This window comes from Theropithecus gelada, chromosome 5 (genome assembly GCF_003255815.1).
Source record: "Theropithecus gelada isolate Dixy chromosome 5, Tgel_1.0, whole genome shotgun sequence".
NCBI lineage: Eukaryota > Metazoa > Chordata > Mammalia > Primates > Cercopithecidae > Theropithecus > Theropithecus gelada.
In genome coordinates, this window is record NC_037672.1 from 73,921,193 (window position 1) to 73,936,613 (window position 15,421).

A 15,421-nucleotide genomic window follows, 5' to 3' on the forward strand; every position below is an offset into this window, starting at 1 on the left:
TACTGTGAATAAGGATCATCTGTACTCTGGGGACTCACATCCATTTGGGCTGTCTGTCCCACAGGGGTCTGCCCCATCTCTTGTTTGGCCAGGTGACCTCCAAAGGTGATGCCTACCTTTGCCTTGGCCCACCAAGGCTCTTCCACCTCACCACGGGCTCCTTCTTAGTCACCATAACATCCCCAAAGACTGCAGAGTGTCAAGTAGTCATAATTAGGGATTACTTTTAGCTTTCTTCCCATTTTAATTTTTAAGAGTTTACTTTGTATTTCCAAAATTACTACCTCAGTAAAATATCCCTTAGTTATTTTTAATTCTATGCTTACAATAAAATTCCCTTTTCATCAAATAGTTCTCCCTCACCACCCCTACAAAAATGAAAGAATATTTAAATCTCACATGCTTTCTTTGAAGGCTATAGGTTTCTGTTCATTTTCCTGAAAGTCATAGTATTTTCAGTTATGGCAGGCAGAATTCTAAGAGAGCCCCCAAGATTCCCACCCTCCGTTGTACATACACTTTCTCCCAATTATTCAGTCAAACACTAATCTGGGTGCTGCTGTGAGGACATTTTGCAGATATAATAAAGGTCCCAATAAATCAATTGGCTTGAAGATAGGAGAGTATCCTTGATGGGCCTACCTTAATAGTATGACATTTTTAAAGAGCCTGGGCTTTCCCAATAGAGAGATTCAAAGTGTGAGAGAGATTTGTTGTGAGGGAGATTCTCCACTGCTGGCTTTGAAGACGGAGATGGCCAAGTGACAAGTAATGGATGGCATCTGGGAGCTGAGAGAGGCCTCTGACTCACAGCCAGCAAGAGAACAGAGACCTCAGTTCAGCTTCAAGGAACTGAGTTCTGCCTAATAACCTAAATCAGCTTGGAAGAGGATCACAAATTTCAGATGAGAAAGCCCCAATCAACACCTTGATTTCATCCATGTGAGATCCTGAGCAGAAAGCCCATCCATGCCACATACAGAGCTGTGAGCTAATAAATAGGTGTTGCTTTGATCTGCTAAATTTGTGGTAATTTGTTACAAAGCAATAGAAAATTAATACACCTGTGTTTGTTTTATCAACACAAGCAAAGCATAAAAAAATGCAGGAGCGGCCGGGCGCGGTGGCTCAAGCCTGTAATCCCAGCACTTTGGGAGGCCGAGACGGGTGGATCACGAGGTCAGGAGATCGAGACCATCCTGGCTAACACGGTGAAACCCCGTCTCTACTAAGAAATACAAAAAATTAGCCGGGCGAGGTGGCGGGCGCCTGTAGCTACTCGGGAGGCTGAGGCAGGAGAATGGCGTGAACCCGGGAGGCGGAGCTTGCAGTGAGCTGAGATCCGGCCACTGCACTCTAGCCTGGGCTACAGAGCGAGACTCCATCTCAGGAAAAAAAAAAAAAAAATGCAGGAGCAAAATGGTGCATCTTTAATTTCAAAAAGGTTAGATTCCAAAAGCCTTTAACAAGTGTATTTCTTTTCAAATCTGAAGTAATCTTCCAAAAATGACTAATATGACCTCTCCAGAATGGGAAGGTGATGATATTTTCTTTTTGAGATGGAGTCTCTCTCTGTCACCCAGGCTGGAGTACAGTGGCACCATCTCGGCTCACTGCAACCTCCGCCTCCTGGGTTCAAGCAATTCTGGTGCCTCAGCCTCCCGAGTAGCTAGAATTACAGGTGTACACCACCACACCCAGCTAATTTTTGTATTTTTACTAGAGATGAAGTTTCACCATGTTGGTCAGGAGAGTCTTGAACTCCTGATCTCAAGTGACCTGCCCACCTCAGTCTCCCAAAGTACCGGGATTACAAGCGTGAGCCACCGCGCCCAGTGGTGATACATTTTTGTTTTTATGTATTCCTTGTTTATATTGATAAAAGTGGGCAGTAAGTTGAAAATTTATTCATGTAGGATTTAGTAGCTGCAGCTTTATCCTATGGCTTCTGCAACTTTTGTAATCTGGCAGCGCACATCTGCTATACTATCTAAATGTTTCCTCAGAAGGAGAAACACTCTTTAACAACTTATCACTCTAGTCTGTTGGCCACCATTTTCCCTCAGATGCTCACAGCTCCTTCTGTGGGATTTGAAGATATGACTTCCATGACACTTGATCAGTATGTCAATGGGTATTGAACCACTCTTCAGCTCTGATCCCGCGGTTCAGTTCCTATCAGTGTGACTTTATGTGTGTCTTGGTGGTGGGAAATGTGATTCTTTCGTCTACTTTCTCCATTTATCTTACTCAGAGGAACCGTGCTCTAATTGGAAAATGGATTGAAAGCTTATAAATTTCCTTGAGTTTTAACTTTTCTCCTTTGGTCTTTTTTTCTTTTCAAATGACTTGAAGGCATATTGATAAGCTTCTATGAGAAAATGAAGGGTTGAACAAATTGAACATGTATGACTGAATGAATAGATTAATACATAAATGATAAATTTATTCAATAATTTGAATGAAATCAATCGAGAGGCACTGAGAATAAATTTGTGTCCTAGAAGTTAGAAGACCTGAGTTTGAGATAACTAGTAGTTCTATTATACGGGAGAAATTACTTAATCATCACTGGACTACATTTTCCTCATTTGGAAAGTAATTCAATTACACTAAACAGTCTTTAACTTCTCCTTCACTTATGAATATATGTTTTAAGCCATTTAAGATGTTAAATAATGTCACGTCCCATGGGACTTCTGTTTGTTGTTCTATTCAAGCATGTTAGCTCGTGTCTATCAGAGGACCTGCTGCCTTTCCACAGCCAGTTCTCTAGATTATTTTTAATCAGTCAGTGCGCACATGGTCAATATTTACTCAATAGAATTCAGTTCTCTCACATTCCACTAGGATTCTTGATTAATTTTATTACTTATGCCAAACTATTATCTTCTTAACTATTTTAGGTCCAAACAGTTTTACCTTTTATCCTGGCATTCATATATTAAAAAAAGTTTCATAAGGCTGGGCGCGGTGGCTCACGCTTGTAATCCCAGCACTTTGGGAGGTTGAGGTGGGCGGATCACGAGGTCAGGAGATGGAGACCATCCTGGCTAACACGGTGAAACCCTGTCTGTACTAAAAATACAAAAAATTAGCGGAGCGTGGTGGCGGGCACCTGTAGTTCCAGCTACTCGGGAGGCTGAGGCGGGAGAATGGCGTGAACCCGGGAGGCGGAGCTTGCAGTGAGCCGAGATCGCGCCACTGCACTCAAGCCTGGGTGACAGAACGAGACTCTGTCTCAAAAAAACAAACAAGTAAACAAACAAAAAAACACATAAAAACAACCAAAAAAAAACCCTGTTTTGTAGTCAAAAGAAAAACTTTTTATAAATCAACCGATCCTGTGAAGAAACTATGAAAAATATCCTCTCTTTCCAAAAAAAATTTAGACTATCAATATATACACATAAAGAGATGAACTCCGATAAAATGGATAAGTAAAATTCACTATGATAGCAAGTTTTAGAGAACAAGCACAGGAGTTAGTTGACCTGGGCCCTTAAACAGATATCCTCCCCCTCATCTTCTGTTATTTCCTGTGTAATGTTAGTATCATTCCTGCCTGACTCTCACAGATTTATATGATTCCTACTCTGTACCAGGTGCCTTATTGGGTCTTAGTGGTAAAAAGATGAACAAGACTAATGTAGCCCATTGAGAAGCTATCTGTAAGTGAACATACACGCAAACTAATATTTGATTCAATGTGATAAGTGCTGTTGCTGGTCATAGGTGCCAGAAGAACAGCAGAGTTATTTTTTCCTCCAAAATTGTGGAAAAATTTTTATTCCTGGTGTGATGTAATATAAAATACACAGCACCACCTTTGAAGTATTCTTGCCAAACGAATTTAACCAAAATCTAATCGAGACTTTAGATCTAAAGAAAATCTAAAGGTAATCCAATTTATAGGAAATGAGGGATATAGAAGAACAAGTTAAATAATACCACAGGAAAGCATTCAGACAAGTCCAGAAAGTAAGATGTTCTAAAGGACGATTAGCTTGATCTCTTCAACGGTCAATGTCATTAAAAATTCAAAAAGAAGCAGGACTCTTTTAGATTAAAAGAGATTGAAAAGGCATAACAACCAAGTGCACTACACGGTCCTTGATTATGTCCTGGCTTTTACAAACCATTTGTAATTATAATGAAACCATGGAGGGAAATTGAAGATGGACTGGGCATTAGATGATATGTCAGATATATTGTTAATTTTTTAGGAGTGTTAATAGTATCATGGTTATGTTGGACATATCCTAATTGTTTATAATAATGATTTGGTAAAAAGACATAATGTCTTATTTCACATTAAAATAGAGCAGCAGAAAAAAACAAATGAGCCAAATATGGCAAAAGTGTTAACAATTGATGTAATAACATTATATATATATATAAATATGGATGTTCAATTATACTATTCTTAGTAATTTTTTGTCTGAACATTTTCATAATAGTTAAAAATAAAAGATAAAAGATAAAAATAATATAGATTTAAAATCACTTCGTAAACTCTAAAGTGATAGATAGATGAAAGAGATAATAAAGTGCTGGAGAAAGGCGGAATGGTCCCTTTTCAAGCATATGTGCCACCTTGGACCATGCTGCTAAGAGAAACCATTCCTGACTGCCACAAAGAGGCCATCAAATGCCTGTAGAATAGAAACCAGGAGAAATTAGGATTCCCAGATCCTGATTTTTTTTTTTAAACATATCTTCTCAGGCCAAGATGACGTTGAACAAAATTAAAGACCAACAACTTTTTGCAGGGAAAGGCAGGCTACAGCAGCTTGAACTTGTCTAAGGAGAGCTGAAAACCTGCAACATTACTATCTGAGAGTAACCAGTGGGCCCTTCCTTTTTGCAGGACGGTAGGATTTGGCACCCAAAGAAGGTATCTGGAGCCATGGATGATTGCCGTTCTCATTGTGTTGTCTCTGACAGTGGTGGCAGTGACCATAGGTCTCCTGGTTCACTTCCTAGTATTTCGTAAGTAAAATTAAGGATTTCACTCTATTTGATTTTATTTTTCAGCAAAGCTTCATTTACATATATGTAAATGTAATTTCATCTAAAAAACTGCACATTTACCTGCAAATTTCCACAGAGTATGTTTAATTGTTTCAGTCATTTCATCAATAAGCAAGTACTAAATGCTTATTATATGTGACTACTTTTCTGGATACTCAGGATACAGCTTAATCAAAGTAGACAGATTTCCAATTTCCTTAGAACTCTCAATCTAGATTTGTGTGAGAATCTACACAAAAAGATCAAAAATTGTAATCGTCTGAAACTTACTAGTAATTATAATAAACAACTCATCACTTATTATATATTAAAATGAAAAGGTATGATAAATTAGTTATTAAAATTGGCTCTTTTACTCATGAACCATCATTTTCTGTCCAACATTTCTAAGGCAAAAGAAAAGCACTTGTCTAATAAAATAAGGAATTTTAAAATGATTGAAAACCTATAGTATGACACAATATTATCATTTATTTTTAGAGAAAAAAATTTACTCTTGCCAAAACAATATTCAGGGAGTATATTTTTATCAATAAATATACCTGTAATTACACAAATAATGCGCTTCAAGATTCTTTTTTCATATTGAGTCTCTTTCTGAGAATACAAGCCATTTATATTTTTTGACAAATCTCTACAATGTCACTCTCACATGAATGTATGTGATAAATAACTCAGGCTGCTCACTTTAATGGTCTTATCTGTCGTCACCTTCCACAGACTAAATGGGGGAGCAAAGACTCTATTTGGAGCCTTAAAGGGCTTAAGATCATAGTCCTAGGCCTTATATGACAACTCCAGCTGTAGTTTATACCATTGGCAAAAGATTCTCAGGTCTGTTTATGTGGTTGCATAAAAGCCCAATGAGAGTAAGGTTTGATAACAGTATGACTTACATGGATAAGTAATCAGGACGTCCAAAAAAATATTACAAGGTCAGAGATTTCCCACTTAAGACATACGCCTTCCTGATATCCCTGTTTCTTTCCTTGATTTGTAGTCTGGAAACCCACTGCCTCTTCCCTGAGCCAGGCTTCTCAAGGATTTAGGTTGTCTTGTGTTTTTTCCATTCTCTATCTTTAACTCTGTAGCTGTCTTACCCCCTCTGGGCCTTACTCCTCAGATTACCAAATTCCTTAGGAGTCCCAACTACTTTCCTTTCTTATATTTCCTAATAGATTTATCCCTGTTGCACACTAGTCTCGTCTTCAATCTCAAGACAGCTCCTCTCTACACTTTCTTTTCAAGTTTTTCTTAGTGTGCCTGACAGTCTTGTTACAAATCAAAATTCACAAGGACATTCACTTATCTCTACTTCCACTAGAGCGTATGGTGGTACACATTTCAACTCAGCAAAGAGCAATGTAGCAATGAAATGTTCAAGCTCTACAGCTAGACTGTTGTTGTTGTAAGTTAACTAAGCAATTCTGTCTTCACGGAAGTAAACGGACAAGAATGCAAAAGCTCTAAAAGAAGTGAGAGAAATGCAGAAGTGCATGATGAACAGAAACTCTATTTAAAAATGGACTTTTAAGTTTCAGCTAAGCATGTGTTCCCTCAAAGGCTAAGACTAAGTTAAATAAGGACATATTATCATCATGGGTACCTACATTATTTATTTATCCTCCTTTATCATCATGGGCATCCTCCTTTATCATCATGGGCATCCTCCTTTATCATCATGGGTACCTGCATTATTTATTTATCCTCCTTTATCACCATAGCATAAGCGCTTACCCTCCCCCTTGCAGGCAACCATTCTGTTTCATGAGGTATTCTTTTGTTTGTATTCATTCTTACAAAAATATGTTTTGTTGTTTTGCATGCACATGCTTTTAACTTATATTTTGTGTTATAAATCACTTTTGTTTCACTTCTTTTTACTAAGAACTTTTAAAAAGATCTATGTTACTATATATACCTTTAGTTTATTGCTGTTAACTGCTAATTCATAGTGTGTATCTACTCTACTTTACCTGCCTGTCATGCCAAGAAATGCCACACTAAACAGACTCCTACTTACCCCCTTATAGACCATGCAAGTACTTCTGGAAGCAGAATTACTAGGTCATTGAATGCACATATACTTAATTTGACCATTTGGCGCAGGTTTGCTCTTCAAAATGGCTGAATCAGTGTGCACTCCCATCTACAATGCATGAGGATTTCATGTCCCCACATCTAACCAACACTTAGTATCTTAGTATGTTTAGGCTACTACAACAAAATATCTTGGCTTTTCCTAACATGTGATGTGATTATTGAGCTCATTGCATGCATTTCTTGGCACCTGGGTCTTGCAGAAGAGGAAACATGATCTGTCTCCTCAAACTGCTTCCAATCTTTTTGGAGAGATGTGAGTAACACACATGGAACTGAATATCATGACATGATGCAATTAAGGGCTAAATTATATGTTGAGCACAGTAAGTACAGAAAAACTTCAAAACCGGACAAAGATTCCCATGGTCAGAAAAGGCTTTATATTATTTTAACTCTGTTTAAATAAGACAGGTGTTTTTCTCCTCCCATCTCCCACCAGGTTAGCTTTAGAAAAATTACGGGAAGAGTTTATGCCTCATCCTGAGCCACACCTGTTTATTGTTGCTAAATCCCAATGAATACAACCAGATTCTTCTCTCTGTCCTACATGGGTGCTAATTAGACAACCAAGGAAGACAGGTGGCAGGTCCTGTTCTTCCTCTCTTTGGGTTTTACTGATTTGAATGCAAATTGAGATGCAAAAGTAAAACGAGTTCATATTTAGATACTGCTATAATCCATCCCTGTTCCCTGAGATAGTGGAGCAGATATATCTCATCTCTCATATCATCCTTCAGAGAAGAGTCCATTAATCAGACATTACTGATGTCTGATTACTGTAGGCTGGTCATCCTGCAGGCAGAGAAGCATGGCATCCAGCAGAAGCTGAGAGCATGCACTTCGAGGGAGGGAAGGATAAGCCAGGAATTTATGCTGAATGAGCTGGCTAAGTATACATGTTCAATAAGTTCTAGTGGAAGTCACAAATACTTATGAAAGGAGAAACATGACCATGTGCAATTGAGCTTTATGCCTCTTACTGTTTTGCATGTTCAAAAAATGGTGGCATTAGCATGATCCAAGGGTGGAGTTTTCAGCCATTTGATGTTAAAAGGTGAAGCTGAGGACACGAAACCCTTACTATGCGTCCTCTGTGAGTCAGCCAAAACCAGTCTGGACTGCTAGCTAGATTAACAAAGAAAAAAAGAGAGAGAAGATACAAATAAGCACAATCAGAAATGACAGAGGTAACATTACAACCAATCCCACAGAAATACAAAAGATCATGTGAGACTATTATGAACACTTCTATGTAGATAAACTAGAAAATCTAGAGGAAATGGGTACATTCCTGGAAAAACACAATCTTCCAAGATTTAATAGGAAAGAAATTGAATCCCTGAACAGACCAATATTGAGTTCATAATTAAATCAATAATTTAAAAAACCTACCAACCAAAAGGAAAAAAAGGCCCAAACTAGACGGATTTACAGCCAAATTCTACCAGACATACAAGAAATAGCTAGGACCAATTCTAATGAAGTTATTTCAAAAAATTGAGAAGAGTCTTCTTCCTAAATCATTCTATGAAGTCAGCATTACCCTGATGCCAAAACCTGACAAAGACACAATGAAAAAAGAAAAATTGGCCGGGCGCGGTGGCTCAAGCCTGTAATCCCAGCACTTTGGGAGGCCGAGGCGGGCGGATCACGAGGTCAGGAGATCGAGACCATCCTGGCTAACATGGTGAAACCCCGTCTCTACTAAAAATACAAAAAACTAGCCGGGCGTGGTGGCGGGCGCCTGTAGTCCCAGCTACTTGGAGGCTGAGGCAGGAGAATGGCCTGAACCTGGGAGGCGGAGCTTGCAGTGAGCCGAGATCGCGCCACTGCACTCCAGCCTGGGTGACACAGCGCGAGACTCCGTCTCAAAAAAAAAAAAAAGAAAAATTACAGGCCAATATCCCTGATGAACATAGATATAAAAATCCTCAACCAAATACCAGCAAACCAAATCCAGCAGCACATCAAAGAGTGAATTTTCCAAAATCAAGTAGTCTTTATTTCTGTGATGTAAGACTGGTTCAACATATGTAAATCAATAAATGTGATTTACCACATAAACCGAATTAAAAACAAAAACCATACAATTAGTCAGTCACAGTGGCTCACATCTGTAATCCCAACACTTTGGGAGACTATGGTGGGCAAATTACCTGAGGTCAGAAGTTCGAGATCAACATGGTGAAACCCCATCTGTACTAAAAATACAAAAATTAGCCGGGCATGGTGGCATGGTGGCAGGTGCCTGTAATTCCAGCTACTCGGAAGGCTGAGGCAGGAGAATCACTTGAACCCAAGAGGCAGAGGCTGCAGTGAGCCGAGATCATGCCATTGCACTGCAGTCTGGGTGACAGCGCAAAAATCCATCTCAAAAAAAATTAAAAAATTAAAAATTAAAATCATACAATCATCTCAATAGATGTAGAAAAAGCTTAGATAAAATTAAACATCCCTTCATAATAAAAACCCTTAACAGGCTAGGCATCAAAGAAACATACTTCAAAATAATAAATGCCATCTTTGACAAACACACAGCCATCATCACACTGAAAGAGCAAAAGCTGGAGGCACTCTCCTTAAGAACAGGAACAATACAAGAATGTTCACTCTCACTACTGCTATTCAACATAGTACTAGAAGTTCTAGAAAGAGCAATCAGGCAAGAGAAAGAAGTAAAAGACATCCAAATAGGAAAAGAGGAAGCCAAATTATCTCTCTTTACTGACAATATGATTATATGCCTAGAAAACCCTAAAGGCTTTATAAAAAGATTCCAAAACTGATAAACAACTTCAGTAAATTTTCAAGATACAAAATCAATGTAGAAAATTCAGTAGCATTTCTAAACAATAATGTCCAAGTTGAGAGCCAAAGCAAGAACACAATCCCATTTACAGTAGCCATACACACACAAATGAAATACCTAGGAATACATTTAACCAAGGAGGTAAAAGATCTCTATAAGGAAAATTACAAAACATTGTTGAAAGAAATCAGAGATGACACAAATGAATGGAAAAACACTCCACGCTCATGGATTGGAAGAATCAATATTGTTAAAATGGCCCTACTGCACAGAGCAATCTACAGATTCAATGCCATTCGTACAAAACTACCAACATAATTTTCCACACAAAATTAGAAAAAGCTTTCGTAAACTTCATACAGTACTTAAAAAAAAAAAAAAAAGCCTCAATAACCAAAGCACTCCTAATTAAAAAGAACAGAGCCAGAGGCATCACACTACCCGACTTCAAACTATAATTTAAGGCTACAGTAATCAAAACAGAATGGTACTGGCACAAAAACAGACACATAAACCAATGGAACAGAATAGAGAACCCAGAAATAAAGCCACACATCTACAGCCATCTGATATTCGATAAAATTAACAAAAATAAGCAATGGAGAGAGAACTTTCTATTTAATAAATGGTACTGGAATAGCTAGCTAGTCAGAAGCAGAAGGATGAAATTGGACCCCTAACTATCACCACATACAAAAGCTAACTCAAGATGGAGTAAAGAATTAAATGTAAGACCACAAACAATTAATGTAAGAACCCTAGAAGAAAACCTAGGAAATATGTTGTAGACATCAGTCTTGGCACAAGATTTATGACTAAGTCATCAAAAGCAATTTCAACAAAAACAAAAATTGACAAGTTGGACCTAATTAAACTAAAGAACTTCTGTACAATAAAAGAAACTATCAACAGAGTAAACACACAACCTACAAAATGGGAGAAAATATTTGCAAACCATGCATCTGAAAAGGTCTAATGTCCAAAATCTGTAAAGAACTTAACTCATCAAGCAAAATAAACCAAATAACCCCATTAAAAAGTAGGCAAAGAACATGAAAAGACGCTGCTCAAAAGAAGACATACAAAGCAGTCAAGAAACATATGAACAAATGCTCCACATCAGTAATCATCAGAGTAATGCAAATCAAAACTACAGTGAGATACTATCTCATACCAGTTAGAATGGCTATTATTAAAGAGTAAAAAAATTACAGATGCTGATGAGACTGTGGAAGAAAGAGAATGCTTCAATACTGTTGGAAATGTAAATTGGTTCAGCCACTGTGGAAAGCAGTTTGGAGACTTCTCAAAGTACCAAATAGAACTACTACTCAATCCAGCAATCCTCTTCCTGGGTGTATACCCAAAGGAGAATAAACTTTTCTCCCAAAAAGACAGATGCACTGTCACACTAATTACCACAGTATTCACAATATCAAAGATGTGGAATCAACCTAGATGCCCATCAGTGGTGGATTGGACAAACAAATTGTGGTATCTATACACATATATATATTTTATATATATATATATATATATATATACCATGGAATACTATGTAGCCATAAAAAAAATGAAATCATGTCCTTTGCAGCAACATGGATGTAACACCACAGGGAAGGCACTGTTATCTCCTCTTTACAGGTAAGAGAACCAAGCTTCTGAAATTAAGGTCCATAGCTGGAAAATGATGGAGGGGAGATTTGAAGTCATCTAGGTAACTCCATACATGTGCTCTTTCCACTAAATTGTTCTACTGTCAGGAAAGGACTCAGCTAAGATAGAAGAGAAAATTATTAAAATCTAAATCAATTCTTCTCTCATTTAATTTTTTAAATCCATAAAGATTATAAATCCTCTATGCTGTGCTAGCTCACTTTTTCTTGACAGATACATTAGATACACTTACTATAGAAAAATATTCTCGTTCTCATTTCCCTGTATCAGTTTTTGGTGAGGAAGGCAAAGGTAGAAGGAACTGTAATAGAGAGAGATGAAGGAAACTGATGGATATATTGACGTAGGTATGTATATCCAGTGTGAACAATCTACAGTTGGAAGAAAGATGTGAATGAGTATGCTTTTTGAGGGAAGTTTTTTGAGAAAAGAAGTAACATGAACTATTTCTAAATTTCCTGATAAAGTTATAAATACAGCATAGTCTTCACAGGAGGATCTATGTAGTTCATCATTCATCATTCAGCAAATACAGCATGATGTCATGTTAGGCACTATAAAAGGCTAAGAAAAATGATTCTCTCTCATCAACGAATCAAATTGAGAGATTTAGAAGACAACAAATCTGGAGAGGACATGAACTTTCTAAATAATGACCTTCCCTTGCTGTGGGTATCCTGGTTTTAAATATTTTTAGTACAGCTTTAAATAGATCCAAATGAGATGTTTTCCTCTTTTAAAAAAGCAATTCAAAGATCTAGGTTTTTGTGGTACACCGAAAGTTAATACTTTATTCTTTAAAATCCTAAATTGCAAACTTTTAAATTCTATAAATATTTTGCCTCATAATTTCAGAAATGTAAACCAATTTGGGATATGGATATCTCATATATTGCTACTTGTTACATGTGATTAGTCACAGATGTCTGTCCATTTCCTTCTGACATTCCACAAAGAAACACTGAAGGAAGACCAGTGCAATCAAAGAAATGACTGATGGCATCACAAAGTATCACATCCCATTTGATGATCTGATTACCTCTTTGTTTAGGGTGATCTGAAAGTCACAGTTTCATGGCATCCTCCACACCCACACAGCATGTATGACACTGGTCAGTTAGACCTGACCCCAAGAAGGCTAATAAGCCTCAAAATTCTGTGAACATCACTCAGTGCTCTGGTTGACTAACCTCTATCCAGGCCTGAGAGAATGGTTCATAGCTGACTTCTTGGATCAAAAAAACACCTGGAGTTTTATATGGATATGACACAAACTTTAAAGGATTGCAGTAAAAACTACCAAGGTTATGGTTCTTATTTTTGGGGAGTAAAGAAAATAGGCTGCCTTTGGAGAGGGGTGCAACAGTTTCTGATCCACTTACAAACTGCTTGCTGTCCATCAGTGGGTAGGAGGTCTTAGTGAGAACCTACCTGCATGCTCATCTTGAGGTAGGCACTATGAAGGCATTAACAGGCTCTGAAGATACATGGCCTTGGTTTCAGTGAGCTCTGTGGCTCACTGCTGTGTCAACTTGGGCAAGTCACTTCCTCTTCTATGAAATGTGGATAATCATAGTACTCACCTTAGAGGGTTGATTTGAAAGCAAATGAGTTCAAACACAATGACGTCTGTGCTTGGTGCATATATGGCAGACAACAGTGATTCCTACTATTATAATTATTACAGTCTTACCAAGGAGGAGCCTTCCACAAGTAATCAATTACCTGAAAATGTCCACAAACAGGGAAAAAAATCCCTTCCAATAATTCATGTGCAATTTTCTTTTTTTTCTAGGAGCATTGATCTCAACCTGATGTAAAGCAAACACTTTAAAAAGTCTTGTAAAATTTTCCCGGTAAATGCAAAACTTTCTGATAAATAAATTCTCACCTTTTCATTCATTTGTTTATTCAACAAAAATATACTTCAAACCAACAGCATGCAAAGCACTATGCTATTTTCTAGAGTATGAAAAGAAAAATTGCCAGCTCTATGCATAAAGGGTTTGCCATTTAATAAAAGAGATTATATATTTGAATAAATATATAGTGAATATATTGCATAAATATATAATGAATGTCTACATTAAAGAATAGGAGGTGTAAGAGGAATTAGAAAAATTGAGACAGAAGGAAGACAGATTAGTTTGAGATTAATGAATATCCCCAAAGAAGGTATTATCTGAGATTGGCCTTGAAGGATAGTTGTGATTCAGGAACACAGAACTTGCAGAATGAGAAGGTTGCTACAGACCAAAGGAACAGCCTGAGAGGGGCGAGTGTGCAGGAAAATGAGGGCCATGCCTGAAAGTACTGGTGGTGTTGAAGATGGCGCCAGGCAGGTTTGTCACGGAGGGAGAGGACCTTGAATGTCTGACATTGTGAACAGAGGCTCCAAGGCTCAAATTCTTTATTTCTACCTTGAGTTCAATCCTTGCGGCAATGAAACTTCAGTGAAGCTTTATTTAAGGTGAAAAGTGTTTTTTAAAAGCCCTCTTACATAATATCCTTTGCATGTTACTCATGTTATAATTAGGAGAAAGCAATAGGATGTAAAGTTTTTTTCACAGCATAGTTTTGGTTTCTTTAATGCTAAGGAGCTCACCTGGTGTTATGTTGGAAAAAACAGCTTTTATATTTCATTTACATTCCATATGCCAGTCTTTGGTGACATATGTACCTGCGGTTTGCAGTGTTAGCCACAAAACACTCCCTAAGTGAATACATAGACTGCTGTAAGGGGAGCCAGCCAGGAAGCATCTGCAGAGAAAAGCAGGCAACATGTATAAACAGAGTTAATTCAGGAATGAGAGCTGAATGGCTGGGCGAGTCTGTTTGTTTGAGTTGACAGCCTCTCCCTCACTCTTTCATTAAACACCCAACTAATCTTCAATTGCCCTCTTGGAACTTAATCTCAGTGTAATTTCTAGCATGTCAAAATCATCAAGCAGAAAGAGATACTACCCTGAAAGAGGGTCTTCTGTTCAATGCTAGGAGACAAACTCCAAGTACAAAATTCTAGAAATGCCCTAAAGAAGGAGGTAGGATAGATTTACAAACTGCTAATGCTATTGGGTTGCATAGATATAGATTTATAACTAGCTGGCACACAGCTTTAAATGTATAAGTTTCTCTGAAACTTCTGGGAACTTGGAATACCAGAACGTTGGCAGAAAGAATGCTTCTAATAATGAAAGCCATCATCTGCCATGGAAACAATTTCCAGGTCTTTAGAAAGCTAGTTTATACATAAGCTCCATTCAACAATAAAACTTATGTTCATGTTTTTTCTGATTTTCCTCCTGTTGTAAATTCATTTTATAAGAATTCTTTTTACCAGTCCCTCTACCCCATTTCTCAAAGCGTTGTCCTCAGACTACCTGTATCACCTAAAGATTCCAAGCCCTCCTCAGATCTAGTAAATGAGACTTTTCGAGAGAGAGGGTCCTAGAATTTTATAAAGAAGAATCCTTTTTTTATTGTGATCACCAAACTTTCTTCTGCCTAGATTCTTCTTATGTTATTTTTTCAGCTCCTATCTTCCCAGACAACCTAACCATTCAAAGATAAAATTGATGCTTGGTTTAGATATTCATAGCAGGCACCTTGCCAGATTGATGATGTTATGCAGAGTCAAAAACTTAATCCAATGCCTTCACCAACAAGTTACAAATGGCCAGGAATCAATTGTGATTGAACTTATTCAGAGGGTAATTACAAAACAAACTTCTTTAAATACCCAACTGCTATTTACTTTTCTTCCTTCTAAATTGTATCACTTTTCTCCCTGTTCCATTT

At 37.6% G+C, this 15,421-nt stretch overlaps 1 protein-coding gene across 1 annotated transcript in view; it reads left to right on the forward strand.

Annotated features, from left to right (window-relative positions):
- TMPRSS11A (transmembrane serine protease 11A) overlaps positions 1-15,421 on the forward strand; it is a 59,667-nt gene that overhangs the window by 16,903 nt on the left and 27,343 nt on the right. The window contains exons 2-3 of the mRNA XM_025384823.1: positions 4,871-4,996; positions 15,156-15,333. Coding sequence (XP_025240608.1) covers positions 4,871-4,996; positions 15,156-15,333 — 304 coding nt within the window. The remainder of the gene's footprint in view (positions 1-4,870; positions 4,997-15,155; positions 15,334-15,421) is intronic.